Here is a 14,633-nt window from a genome sequence, read left to right as displayed (position 1 = left end):
ACTTAAACAAGGACTATCACATAATGACCTCGAGCTTTCTACATCAGCCTCTTGCAGTCAACTTTCTATACAAAGTTTGTTATCTAAGGAAGCATTGCATGTGGTTAAGAGTTCTTGTTGTTCATACTTACGTACACTCACAATCTCCTGGCTCACCCTTCCTTAAAGATAGGGTCAATGATGAAACAAGCAACGAATTCTCATATTATGTAATTGTTCCTATATTTGAATAGTTCAAAATTCTGATTGCAGCAAGTGGGTGATGATGAACCAAGATACTAGACGGCTTCAGAAAGTCAGTGATGATGTTCGAGATGAATATTTAGTTTTCTGCCCCAAAACACCAAGGTTTGCTATCTGTCTTGTTCTGACATGAACACGTTAGTTGTCTTCGTATTTGTTTGATAATATTAACATGGGATTTCTTCATTTAACTAAAAAAAATTGATAAAAATAAGCCTTCAGACTCCATGTAAGCTTTTGTAAGTAAGACCATAACAGGTGAGAGTAATATATACTTTCAGTAGAAACTGTAGAAACACAACACCCCAACACCCAACAGTTAAGATCGTATATTCGTATGAGCAACAAAATATAACTTTATGCTAACTGACCATATATCATGACTTGTATCACATGAAACATTTATAGCAGCATTAGTTCATTTAATATCAAAACGAGCACCATTAAGTGCAAGTACAGAGCAATATAAAATTTTCTTACTATCAAATGTGAATGGAATTTGGATAATCACCATTCCATCAGTCTCTTCCATATATAGGGTGATCAATGGGTAATAGGTTCAGGTTTAATCTTTGTAAAATGATTTTTTAATGGTTTGCGAAATTTGACTTAGTTTTGTAGTGTGGGAGAGCCATGAATCTAAGGAACTAGAGTCAACTTTAGGGCTATTTCAATCAATGGATGTGTGAAAAGTGAAAACTTTTTTAAATACTTGCCATTTTCACTGTATTAGTCATGTCTATCATCAAAGTCGTAAACCTCTGATTTAGCCAAATAGAAGAATAGTTGTAAACCTGTTTTTATTAAAGTAAATAAAATAAGGTGTAGAAGCTTTGTTTAGCCCAAAAATTAAAGGTTGTAGACCTTTGTTTTAACAAAGAAAAAAATGTATCCCAGTTGTGATAAATGTTTTTCTTTAACAGCCTAATAAAAGACCGCTTTTAGAAGAATTTTTTTATATATAAATAATGGACTGGAACATGGTAGTGCGTAAGACATTGTCCATGATCAGATGGTCATAGTAAGTGTTAAAGTTCCAGCTCTGATTATGCAGTGAGCTTATGTTCTGACTTCTGAGCTCTCTGTTTGTCTCCCTCTCTTAAGTTGTTTTGTTAACCAATGGGATAAAATATGTATTCTTTGCTCTGTCAAACATGGAACCCTCCTTTCTGGATTACCAATACTAGGACCTTCACATGTAATGCTAGGACCTTCACATCCCTCATTCACAATTGAAATGTTTAGATCTTCTTTACTATACATCATGAATTTTTTCTCTACTCTAGGTGGTTATGTTAATTATAGAAAATCATATACTCACACACATATGCCTCCAGTAAGGCTTTAACCCTGACCTCTTATTGACTAGAAGCGAGGGGTAGTTGCTAGTATAGGTACATCAAAATCTTCTATCTACCTGACAATAAGCATGTCTGGAAGTCAAGATCTTACATACAACAAGGTTATGCTGATTATATGGGATGACCTCCATTGGTAGAGTCATTGGCCTAAGCATTCAATATGTTTTAAGTAGTAACACTATTAGGATGGTGCTATTTTCTGCGGCTAGTTCCTTTTTCTTAGGCTAAAAGATACACATTATCTCATCCTTTAGTTTCTTTTTAAGGTTTCAAATATTCTAGACCGAGATTACCTCTGTTTTTTGCATTATCTTTGATTCTGAGAAATAGATATTACATGGCATTAGCTATGCCCTCTCGACTTTGTCTGCTGCTCCAATATCTTTTCCCTTTTATGATTTATCATGTTCAATCAGTCAATTCTTCTGTGTGCAGATTATCATTTCCTGAAGAGAATAATAAAAGCATGAAGAAAATATCAAAACTGGAAGATCCTGCTCAGCATTCTAGGCTAGGACTGTCGGTATGATTACAAACTTTCCATTTTTCGCCTACGATTATTTCCAGGTTCTTTTGTCAAGTTTCGATTATTTGTATGCAGCCAAGAAGAGCTGATCTGGACATGAACCAGCATGTAAACAATGTTGCCTACATTGGATGGGTTCTTGAGGTTAGTTCCTATGCATTTATCACCATCCGCGTAGTGCTCCCTTTCTTTTAGCTTTTGCTGTTCATTTTTGGTTAAGAACATATGAAAGTGTCCTTTCTACCTTCCGAATGCTTCACATGAGCAATTAATATTATACTAATTGAGACCATGCCATCTCTGTCATCAGAGCATTCCCAAGGAAGTCCTTTATACGCATGAGCTGGAAACCATAACTTTGGATTATAGACGTGAATGCCAGCATGACGATGTTGTTGATTCTCTTACTAGTCCGGAGCCAGACGAGGATACTGCAGTGACAAAGGTTATAGGAACTAATGGTCATGCTGCAGCAGTAACAGAAGCCAAGGATGACTCGCTCAAGTTCTTGCATTTTTTGAGAGTGTCAGGTCAAGGGCTCGAAATAAACAGGGGTCGTACAGAGTGGAGAAAGAAATCAGAAAAAAGATGAGCTTAAGCTTATTAAGTTTCAGAATTCCCCTATTCTTGTGGTCGTTCCATATCTCTTTTAAACATCTTGGTGTTGTCTAGAGGAATTTTTGTTTAGATATGTTCCCTTGTTAGGAGCTATCTAATTTGTTCATGTAAAATGTTGTGTTTTGGGTATCTGTTTTACTGAATAAGCAACCTATTACATAATATTAGTATTAGAAGTTAAAAGTTTATTTATTTGTTCTTTTTGTTGATTATAATATGTGATACATGAAGTTATTAGAAGTGACAGTCGACGTAAATTTAAAGGTATCTAAATAGTCGCACACTTTTTTTTTTCTTTTCTTTGCTTCATATTGTACTCTCTCCGTCTCTTTTTAGTAGTCATTTTGACTTTTGCACGTGACTTAAGGTGAATAAATGACATTTCCATTTATTATTTTTTTTGAATTAAAGTTTATAGTGTATATTTTTATTCACAAAATGAAAATTTTAAATAATAAATGAAAATATATTTTTAGTCACTTTAAATTACATGCAAAATGGTAACATGACAACTAAAAAAGAGAGGAGGGAAGCGGGATACATGAGAGAGTGTTTCGCATGATTAATAATGAATTGTTCAAGTCTAATGTCTAAATGCATGCAAGAAAAATATATTTTTGAATTTAAATTTCAATTTCAAAGCCAAATGTTTATTACTATTATTTTAGATATACAATTTACAAGTTTGTAATTTAACAACATTAATAAAACATGTAATTATAAAAAAAAAATTAAATATAGCATCACTTAATATATACTCAAATGCATTATTTAATTGGCAAAGCTAAAATTATTAGTTAAAATATTGGTGAATTCCAAACTATAATTTTTTTATGTAATACTCCCACAATGGACACAGTACCTTATACTCTTACAGGCTTATACTACTAAAGTTTCTCCAAGTGTTAGTGGCTCATCCTAGATTTGCTGCTTGTAATGATAAATGGGTTGGCATGTACGTAGTGAGATATTTTAGCAAAAACATAAAATACGCAAACAAAAATGAAAATCATGTCCCCATAATCCAAGATTTGTATCATTAAATCATTAAAGAAGAACACAAAGTCTTGGACAACTATTGTCAACCGGTAATCATTTGGTAAACAGACAACCACCACCAGACTGTTGAGTATGACTATTACTTAATTAGACCTAGGAAGGTAAATTCTATGGGTGTCTTTCATGCTAATCTTCTTCCTACAAGTAGGACATTTGCTCTGAACAGCTACCGCAGCCTTGATACAATTCTTACAGAAGATATGGCCGCACTTTGTTGTCATTTCCTCGACTATTGGGCCCATGCAAATTGGACACGTAAATACTAGTTCCTTAGGCGGCGGGGGAGGTGGAGGCACAGAGGGACGCACATTTTCTCTCTGCAAAGCATAAAGATGATAAGAGATGATAACATCACATAATCACAAAATAAATTAGGCTCGAACCTCTGATAATCTCTATTCATAATATTGATTTGTAGCATATTTAGTATTAATCACTAAAACCATAATATAAATGAAGTAAAATGAGATAAGATTATCCCATTAACCGGCTTAGTTGACAAGGTTTTGTGGAGGCAAATACAAGTGAAAAAGAGCATGTTGTAAGCAAACAATAATGAGCTCAAAGATATAGAACACCTTCATTCATTATCAAAGTAATGTAAAGCATAGGTGTATTACCATTGGATTGCCATTTCCTTCCAGATTTATAAAAAGATCTCCATTGATAACTGTTTGGTTGACAGAACCTCTTCCACGTTTGCTACGAGCATCCCTAGAAGATGTCCCATCTGTGTTGATTTGATTGCATAATCAAACCAACAGATAGTAAGAAAATCAAGTTGGAGGATATATAATGACGATATATGGTATTGAAACAACTATTACACAAACAAGAAACAATAAATGTTTGGCAAAAAAAAACTCGACAATACGAGTGAAACAAACCATTTAGCAAACTTGTTGCAAACTATTTCTATATTGAACAATTACAGTCAAGTGAAGTGATCTGAACAACAAAAACTATAATTTGTAAGAGCTAAGTAGACATGTATTGCTTTCTAAGTAATATAAGAGTTGCTTGTTGACTAGGAGAAAAGGAAGGGGTTGAATTAGCCACTATTTATTCACGGATCTTTTGCAACAAAGACTAACAAACATGAGCAAAAAAAAACCTGAAACACTCAAATCCACGTCAACTCGAATCGCTCTTCCACGAGGCCTTCCAGCTTTGTTTTTTGCCTGACAAAAGTAATAAATTAAAGATTAGTAATAGTAATGCTTCAGCAAATGAACTTGCAATAACAGTAATGATAAGGAAGCCCTACTTCAGCAAATGCCCTAGGGGATGATATAATAACATCATCGTCTAATGCTTCAAGGTCAATTGGTGGAGGTGGTACTGAGCTCCTTTGTTGTACACTTGAACCAACATCAGCCTCCATGCCGGCTCCTATCTCTCCCTGCTCCCGGTTCTCGATAGGTGGTGGAACATTAAGATCCACTTCCAGAGGCCTCTTCCTGCTGCGCCTAGAGCTTCTTGCATATGTTACTGGACTCTTCGACTCCCGCGTACTCATTTCAAATACTCCCTGCTGGAGAAAAAGAGCAAAACACCCAAATTTCGTACAATGATCACATGAAATTGAGCTGAAAAATAAAGCTAACCAACTTATATAAAAGCAACAAAAAGAACTATAAACCAAAAAAAGATGCAAAATCAACCATTCTCTGGCAAAAACACACATATTCTTTACAAGTATAACCCTAACAGTTTTACCCAATTAATCAAATAAATCTTATTTCAAGAAAATAACACTGGACTACTAAACAAAAAAAATGGAAAAACCTGATGCACCAAAAGTAATCAGAACCCAGAACCAACATCAAAATCCCAATCAACTCCTCCAAAAATTAAAAAAATGTCGACCCGACCCGACCGACCCACCACCAAAAGATTCAAACTTTACATCAAATCAACCATCAAGAACAAAATCAAACTCACAAATCAACAAAATAACACAAACCCGCATCAATTAAGCTCAATTAAACACAACCCACAAAAGATTTGGACACAGGAATCACAATCACAAGACTTACAAATCAAGAAAATCAAAGAAAACTCGTACCTCTGATCACAAGACCATGAAAATGTAGAGGGGTTTTAACGTCTACAATGGATGGATGAGTCTGTGTCTGTATATATTTATATATATATATATATAATATATAATGAGAGGAGGGTTGGCTGATATAAAGGACTTGTGAGATTACAAGGCAGATAATATTATTTGACTTTTACTGAAACAGTTTGAAATATTTTAATAAATAGATTTTCGATATCTATTTAAATTTTTATTTTCAAATATTATGAAATGATATCTATTTAAATCTCTTCTTTTTCGGATAGACGGATACTATAAAATACTTCGTGAAGTGATAGACGCGGAATTATGTAAAAATTCAAATATATATAATATATAATGAGAGGAGGGTTGGGTGATATAACACGACGAGGAAGGACTTGTGAGATTACAAGGCGGATAATATTATTTGACTTTTACTGAAACAGTTTGAAATATTTTAATAAATAGATTTTCGATATCTATTTAAATTTTTATTTTCAAATATTATGAAATGATATCTATTTAAATCTCTTCTTTTTCGGATAGACGGATACTATAAAATACTTCGTGAAGTGATAGACGCGGAATTATGTAAAAATTCAAATTAAACTTATTTTCTCGTGAAGTACAGAGAAAGATCACATATGATGAAATAATTCATCCCAAATATATGTACGATAGTAATATCTTTTAAAGATTTTTAGAAGATTTTGTTGAAAATTATAAAATAGTAATATTGTTTATTTTAATAAACTCTAACAAGTTATTAATAATTTATAAATTTTAATAAATCTAGTCAATCCTAGATCTATGCATAAATAAAATTTTGTTAGGTTTCTAAAATTTGTATAATCTAATGAAATTGAAATAAAATCTTGTAGAATTTATATTAAGTACAATTTTTATAAAAACTCATTAATTTTGAGATCTGTTATATGGGCAAATTCATCAAAATAATTTTATAAAGTTTTTTAAGAAATCATCGATTCACTTTTTTCTTTGAGTAAAAGTTGTTCTTCACTGAATCATCAAATAATCCGACAATTCTCCAACAAAAACAACGGAGGAGACATGAAATCTAAGAAAAAATTAAACGCCCTATTTGCTTGGTTTCTAACAAAACTTACCAACACCTGACTTCTACTACGAATCATATAGAATTGCATTACTGCACCAGGTTACCAAGCTCGAGCAGATTAGTATTCATCTCTTTTTACTGCGTTGATAATCTGTGAATAGCTCTCAATCATCGGAAGATGGTTTATCCATAAAAAAGCCTCGACAATCCCTACCTGTTCTGCCTCCACCACATTGTGGGTTGCCCGCAAACCTCATTACTCTTCTGCCAAGAACTGTTCTTGACTATTTACGAGTACCATACCGACTGCAAACGAACCTTGACCCTCCTTCCCTGCAGCATGTACGTTTATCCTGAACGAGCCCAAGCCGAGAGGATTCCATTTACTCTTCTGCTCTAGAGCAGTTGAGTCATGTCTTGGAGTTGTTTCAGAAATCATCCATGTCTTGATCATCATATTTTAAATGATTTTAGATAATCTCAACAAAATATTATCAAAATTTTAAGAGTACAATTCCAGTCAGGGTACCATTTGTCTCTATATTAAAGTTGTGTATTCCTTGTACTTACAAATAAAAAGTATAATTACTAATTTTTCACCAAAAGGAGAATCACTTGAATTCACTTAACTTATCACTCATACACAGAGATAACACCTGAGATGGGGCCAGGGACGAAGCCAGCAAACATATGTAACGGGTGCCAAAAAATTTTCAACAACACAGTGAAATATTCGATAAAATAAATAAATAAAATACTACTAAAAAAATTATAGTACAATTCTAAGTTCTTTCAAATCACGAAATCAAATATATAATTGCATCGGTACAAATATATAATTGCATCGATATAAATATGCATCGGTACAAATATATAATTGCATCGGTACTGTAATATATAATTATAGTACATGAAGTCTTATTTTAAAAAATAAAATAAAATAAGACTTATTGAGGTTTGTCTTTAACACATACCACATTCCATAATCTATTTTTTAAAGTGGTATAATTGCATATATGCATATTTTTATTTTTAAATTTAGTCTAATTATTTATAAGAGAAATTTAAGAATTAAAAAAATTATTTTACAATACTAAATATTTTTTAGGGGCGGTCAAATATTATTTTAGGAGAGCCAAAATTTTGTATTTACATAAATATATAGATAAAATACAATTTTTTAAAAATTATATAATACATATCTTAATATATTATGGCAACCCTAGGGGGGCCACGGCCCCTTCTGGCCCCTATGTAGTTTCGTCCCTGGATGGGGCATTGTCCCCTGTAAGCTGTAGAATACAAGATTACCTTGCTAAGAGCATTCTCATTGGGCACCCCATCCTCAACCCCAAAAACTTACTAAAAATAATAATTCCTCAAAATATTTAACAAATTTTCAAAAGTTTCTTCCAACCCATTCCCCATATTCAATCCCTATTCTCATTCTTTTTACTAAACCTTGTTCTCTTTTACTTATAATTTCAATTTTTATTTTTATTTTTTTATATATTTATATGTTTCATTATTTTCAATATATTTAACATTTTTCAAAATAATTTTAATTTTTTTTAAAAAAAATTATTTTTAATATTGAAATTTTAATTCAATAATTTAATATTATTAATATACATGTGAGAACTTGCATCAAATTAATAAAATTTATAAAACAAAACATTAATATCTAATAAAATAATAATGAAATGGATGATGAATAGTGTATGGGGGATGAACAGTGAAACCCCAAATATGAGGATTCACATTGAGTCCCCAAAATTAAACCCTATTTTGGGGTTCCGGATGTGGAGTGCATTTTGACTAAAATCAACAAATTTCTTTAAAATATAGGGATAGGGTTGGGTTTGAGGGATGCAATGTGAATGCTCTAAGTTATGTGCATGTGCAATACTTGCATTAGCTGTTAATGAAACTAAGCTGCCAAGTGCTTAATGCAGTCAGGTTCCACCAAAACTTTGTTCCAGTGCTTCGATTTTATCCAGCTGAAAGCTTCTTTGAAGGCTGACGCTTCTGCTAGCTCCGCTGTTACTACCCCAGAATGACTCGCCGCCCTGGCTCCGATCATCCTGCCTGAGTGATCCCGAGCAACACATCCTTATCCAAAACTATTCTCATATAAAAACGTTTAGTACTTTCAATATCATTTCCATGGCTTAAGGGCACATAACAGATGATTACAAGAGATGGCATTGTAATTATGGCTCCATAGTGATGATTCAATAACTCAACAGTGAGCAATGAGCAAGGAGACAGGCTCAAAACAAGAAGGTAGACATGGCACAGTGAGACAGGAATAAAGTCATAAGTGATTCTGGTCAAGTGTCTGCATGAAGCATAAGACCGGGGATACGGGGATACACTGGACCTGCTAATGCAAGGGTCATGCGGTTAAGTGTTTACTTGTTATCAATGAAATCAACGAGATTTCATGAAATATATGTCAATTGCCGAATATTTCAAGACATTTTCCAGTCACTGCTCATTCAGAAGTCTTGCCAAATACTAAAGTATTAGAGGGAATTTGATCAGTACCTTAGCACTTAGCTAGCTTAACGATCCTAGATATACGTTTAACAAATAATAGATGGTTAACGACCTAAACATAACAAATTTAGGACATTTAAGCGGACATTAGAATATTGAATGCTGGATATAACTATAAAGCTTTCTTTGGCAGTTCAGAGAACTAGTTCACAATTTTACATGTAAATTTGCAGAAGAAAAAAAGCCTCACACCAGAAGGAAGAAGATATAAATCCTACAAATGAGACAATTCTTGAACTTTCAAATGTCAATTGAGACAGATGACTTATATTAAAGAAAAATGATGGTATGAAGAAAAGCATGCAAATGTCGATTATATCAAATACACAACAAACCTTTTAAATATAAAGTGAAACAGTGGGTCTAAATAAGCTTTTGAATGACTTCCTTCACCATAGCTTCTCTGTTAACCTAATCATGAATGAATTTACAGCAACTGCATCCAAAACCAGCCACGAGGATTCAAACAGCTCATGAAAGAACTCAGCTCCAGTCTCCTCAGCAGCATTTCTGAAAGCAATCCCGAATGCATTCCCTTGGATTGCCCCAAGTCGAGGCTTCCCACAAACTCCAACCATCAGTACCTTAGTTCTCTCATGAGTATAGCAAACACATATCAGAGGTTTCAACTTTGCTCCCTTCTCCCGCAAAGCATCCATTAGAAAGTACCCAAATTTTGTCAAAGCCTGAGGATATCCCAAAAGTTTTGCATCAGATGAATCTTCAAGTTCTACCCACCTGAATTTACTACCACTTCGGATTGAACCCTTCCTGGTAATAGCTGTGCTTCCTTGTCTAAGAATTTCCCTTTGTATCTTGATAGCATGTTGCATTCCACTTGCCAGCATATCAAGCTTGTTTAAGGACAAGGAATCATATGCCACCCCGAACTGTTTGGAAGCACAAGAGCCATCTGATTCTACTGAAGACTCTAAGAGGGCTGTAACTCCGTACACAACATCAGCTGCGGATATCTTTGAACTATACCCATGTAAAAGCAAGAAACCTCTATAGTAAAAATCAGTAAGGCCATACTCTGGCAGAAAATGCTCAAACATACCCTTCATTTTCCGCTTGATCTCAATGCTCATGTACTGAAACTTCTGTTTGCACTCTTCAAGAGAAAATCCCATTTGAGCAAGAAGCAGCATAAGCTTTTTCATCCCATTGTCATTCCACGTCTTCAGTTTGGTCGCCATGTATGAAGAGCACAGCATTGAATCAAACAAATTCCATTCTTGTAACAACATCAGCCTTGGCTCATCTTCATATGCAATTCTTGAAGCATCTGGTGCAGAAACCTTTGTTCCATCCTTAAGAGTCACCGTATGAACACCATCCAAATTCCCAGAACTATTAATATGTTGTTCAAGCTCCATGACCCCAGCTTGATATCTTTCATTTGTCAACCTCTCATGAACAAACTGATCAGTCAAAGCAACACAAGCCAACCATAGCAATTCATTAGTATTCTTCCTCGAAAGATGAGACAATTCATACATCAAACAGCCAGACGGCTTCCCATGAAAAGTACCCATATAATAATACTCTTTCTTCAACTTCCTATAAAGCTTAACTGGATCTTTCTCCCCTTCATCAGAAACCCTCCTCTTCTTCCTATTCCCACCACCCTCTTCCTCCTCCCCATCACTCCCATCCTCATCATCGCTATCCTCCTCATCCTCCTCAATATCATCATCACTATCCAGATCACCCGCATTAGCCAAAGCCGACACATCAAAATCATAAGCCAAATCAGCCTGATGCTCATCATCCCTTGTGGCTTGTATACAGCACCACAACCCTCTCATTCAAATCACTCAAATTATGCAAATGTATAGGCCTATGACTATCCACAACAAAAACCCGTGCCATCGGACCCACATCAAGAACCCTCCTCAAATCCCTATGACACCCCCAATTAATCAACAAAATTGTAACAAACTCACCCTCATCCACACTACTCAAACTAGACCCCGCATACTTATGAATCTCCTTAAACGTCGAAACAGGATAACACGCATACCTTACCGAATCAGATTCAAGAACATGGCCAATAATCTTTAAAGCACAAAGCGAATCAACATCAGAGGTCGAAGGGAATATAAGTAAAGGAGTGTTGGAAGCTGAAGATAAAGCAGACTGGCGCAATTTGGAGTAAAAAGTTTCGATATTTTGCTCCCTCGCCATGATTAATCGAAAAGGGCCTGTAAAATTCAATCAATTATCAAAATCTAAAACCAAAACATCAACAGCTCATGTAAACACAAATGAAACCCCCTAAACCATATAAAATCCTTACATAAATGCAATTGGGATCGTATAAGAGCAATCAAAACGGATTAGAGAGTTACCTGGGTAGATTGATTAAGGGTTGGTCTAATCTGAAGATCTCTCCCAGTCTCTGCCAATCTCTCCCAATATCTTTCACTCTCGCACTGTCTCTCCCTCTCTCTCTCTCAGACAACGTGTATGTTTGTGTGGAATAACAGAAATGAGAGAATATAAATGTATGAGTTTCGAAATGATGGGCGATATTATGAGTGAAAATTTTAAATTTTCAGGTGCCGCGAAATATTGGCGGTGAAAGAGGTGCTATAAAGTTTAGGTTATTGGAGATCTGTTTTTCAAGACGTTGACAACATCATCCAACCATGAACCAACAGAGCTTTACACTTTATTTCTCTTTATTTTCTGTAAATTGATTTGCAATATGAATCAACCTTTTTTCTTTCTAACAAGCAATTTTATAAATTAATATCTTTGTTTTTAATAATTATTTTCAAAGATGAGAAGGAGATATATCACTTCAAACCTAAGTGATTTGCAGGAAAACTCTAAAATACTAGGTTTATATCTTGTTATATACAAAATATAACATTGATATATTAAAAAATTTATCTTTGATCACAAGTTTTTGATTAATTATATAAAATGAATTAACATAAACAAGATAGAACTAGAATTTGTTAAATGCTCCGTATCTTACTAACTTAGATAGTCTTTTTTTTCATGTTTTCTATGGAAGATTAACTCTCAGTTCGTATAGAATATTTTTGATCTATAATAAATATGTGTACGATGTTTCAATTCGATAATGATCGTCGGACTACATCATTCTAGGTGATTAATAAACTGATGAAACAAACGGTCATATCTTAATCATACAACAGACGATGTATTTAATGTTTAAAACTCTCGAAGTCAAGTTCGGATTTTCCGCCGTCAAAATCAGATTATGTTTTTTTAAAACCATCTTTCAAATATTTTCAAAATTCAATCACAATCGAATCGAATCATATTTTTGATAGACATCTTAGATTTAGATAAGATGACAAGATTAAATACAGCTATTCTATTAATGTAAGAAAACTATCATGTATACATTGGATTTGCAATTCAGATGATATGATGTTGATATTCAAGTTTTGTTAAACTCTCGATACGAATCCGATCAAGTTCTGGTGACGGTCGATCGAACAATCACGTCAGCCGATGATACATGAAGTCATGTGTATATTATAACTCGATCAATTTGAACACTATATATGTATATGTGTTTAATTTTTTAATAAATTAAATTTTGTCTATAAATATTCCAAGGTCCAATTTGAAACACCGTATATATATATATATAGGGTAGCACTCCATAGCATACCCTCTTATATGGAGTTACGTAGCACACCATTATAAATATATACATAATATATATTTTATTATATTTTTAATGAAATATAATTGCAAATTCTGATTATTAAACCGAAAACGAAGTTATACAATTTTTTTTATTCCAAAGATCATCTAAAATTATGCCATATCTCAAAATGATTCTATAACAGAAAAATAATTATCCAGAATTATTCTGTTGTAGAATCAATTTCAAAAATATACTTTTTTAATCAAATTTTAAGTGTTAAATTACTTAAAATAGATTTATTTTATAGTATTCTATACTAGAATTACGTTTTAAATGTATTTTATAACAGAATTTATAATAAAATTGATGATTTATAGTGGCGCACTATGTAACTCCATATAAGGAGTCCCTCTCTAGAATGTTGGCCTATATATATATATAGGGTCCTACTCTGGTACAAACCTTCTTAGCGTACAAACTACAAACCAAAATTAAAAAATCTCTAAATCAAATCGGAATATAGCACATATGGTATGGAAATTGATCGTTGCGAGATGAACAAAAATACAGTGAAGTCGGATTTCAAAAAAAGTTCACCGATTGACGGGAAAATTCAAATTAAAAACGGAGGGGATTCTGTGGATCATGTGTGGCAGAATGTATATTAGCTGGTGTGTGGTTGCCCCTGCGGGGCCATTGGATTTGATTCATCCAAAGGCTTATATTGAGTTTGTAGTTTGTACACTAACTTAGTTTGTATTTGAGCACTTCCCTATATATATATATATATGAAAAATAAAAAAGTAAAAAAAATCCTTAACAGCATGCACACTTTAGTTGCAGAGATTATAAACATTTAACTGCAACCTGCAAGTGCCTGGTGAAAACTAGTAGTTCTTCCATTGTTACATTGTCCTATTCTTTTGAGATTCTTAATAATTTTATTCATTCCCATTGCTGAGACCACAATACCAGATAGCTCAGCTCTCAGACTGAGACTCCCAAATTTCATCGAATAATGTGATGAATAGACGCTCTTGAGTTTGCTAATGTGAACTATTGTTTGTCTGAAGTTCTCTCTAGTTACAGAGAGCAACTCATTGTTATTGTACGACAAAAGATCTACCATTACAAACGCTTAGTACAAATGAAAACACTTGGTTTAAGGACTTGCAAAACGCGTGGAGTGTTTCATCAAGTGCTTTCCTGTCATAATCACCTTTGATGCATCCTAAAGGGGCCGGTACGGGTGGACTTGATCGTCATTTGAAAAAACATCACGGAATAACGAAAGAAAATCACGAAAGTGGAGCGGCACGTGGAGGTACATCGCAACAAACTCAAATTGGTGGTTTTATGACTTCGTCTCCCGGTGGAGGTATGCCTTTCGCTTATAATCGAGATAGAATGATCGAACAATTTGCCACTTATGTTACGTTAGATGAGTTACCTTTTTCACATGGAGAAAGTGATAATTTAGAACA

At 33.8% G+C, this 14,633-nt stretch overlaps 3 protein-coding genes across 5 annotated transcripts in view; 1 reads left to right on the top strand and 2 right to left on the bottom strand.

Annotated features, from left to right (window-relative positions):
* The window catches only part of LOC108208626 (oleoyl-acyl carrier protein thioesterase, chloroplastic), a 5,466-nt gene extending 2,530 nt beyond the window's left edge, over nucleotides 1–2,936 (top strand). Inside the window, exons 4-7 of the mRNA XM_017379189.2 lie at nucleotides 253–348; nucleotides 2,040–2,127; nucleotides 2,206–2,274; nucleotides 2,441–2,936. Coding sequence (XP_017234678.1) covers nucleotides 253–348; nucleotides 2,040–2,127; nucleotides 2,206–2,274; nucleotides 2,441–2,722 — 535 coding nt within the window. The 3' untranslated portion in view covers nucleotides 2,723–2,936. The remainder of the gene's footprint in view (nucleotides 1–252; nucleotides 349–2,039; nucleotides 2,128–2,205; nucleotides 2,275–2,440) is intronic.
* Nucleotides 2,937–3,765: 829 nt separating this feature from the next.
* LOC108210276 (uncharacterized) overlaps nucleotides 3,766–14,633 on the bottom strand; it is a 29,395-nt gene continuing 18,527 nt past the window's right edge. The window contains exons 1-5 of one of the 3 annotated variants that reach the window (XM_017381603.2): nucleotides 5,876–6,016; nucleotides 5,075–5,341; nucleotides 4,922–4,988; nucleotides 4,428–4,537; nucleotides 3,766–4,124 (exon numbers count right to left, since the gene is read on the bottom strand). In XM_017381603.2, the coding sequence (XP_017237092.1) occupies nucleotides 3,891–4,124; nucleotides 4,428–4,537; nucleotides 4,922–4,988; nucleotides 5,075–5,326 (663 nt within the window). In that variant the 5' untranslated portion in view covers nucleotides 5,327–5,341; nucleotides 5,876–6,016 and the 3' untranslated portion in view covers nucleotides 3,766–3,890. Of the gene's footprint in view, nucleotides 4,125–4,427; nucleotides 4,538–4,921; nucleotides 4,989–5,074; nucleotides 5,342–5,875; nucleotides 6,017–14,633 lie in introns of those variants that run through there. The other 2 variants (XM_017381595.2, XM_064086192.1) reach the window with 2 other exon arrangements.
* LOC108215334 (uncharacterized) lies at nucleotides 9,736–12,185 on the bottom strand. Its single transcript, XM_017387791.2, is given in 3 exon segments — nucleotides 9,736–11,293; nucleotides 11,295–11,719; nucleotides 11,867–12,185. Coding segments are annotated over 2 exon segments (1,800 nt in total). The 5' UTR covers nucleotides 11,703–11,719; nucleotides 11,867–12,185; the 3' UTR covers nucleotides 9,736–9,901.

Source organism: Daucus carota, chromosome 1 (assembly GCF_001625215.2).
Source record: "Daucus carota subsp. sativus chromosome 1, DH1 v3.0, whole genome shotgun sequence".
Classification (NCBI taxonomy): domain Eukaryota; kingdom Viridiplantae; phylum Streptophyta; class Magnoliopsida; order Apiales; family Apiaceae; genus Daucus; species Daucus carota.
The sequence above is the reverse complement of the archived record's forward strand: the minus strand, read 5'-3'. Positions and strand labels throughout refer to the sequence as shown.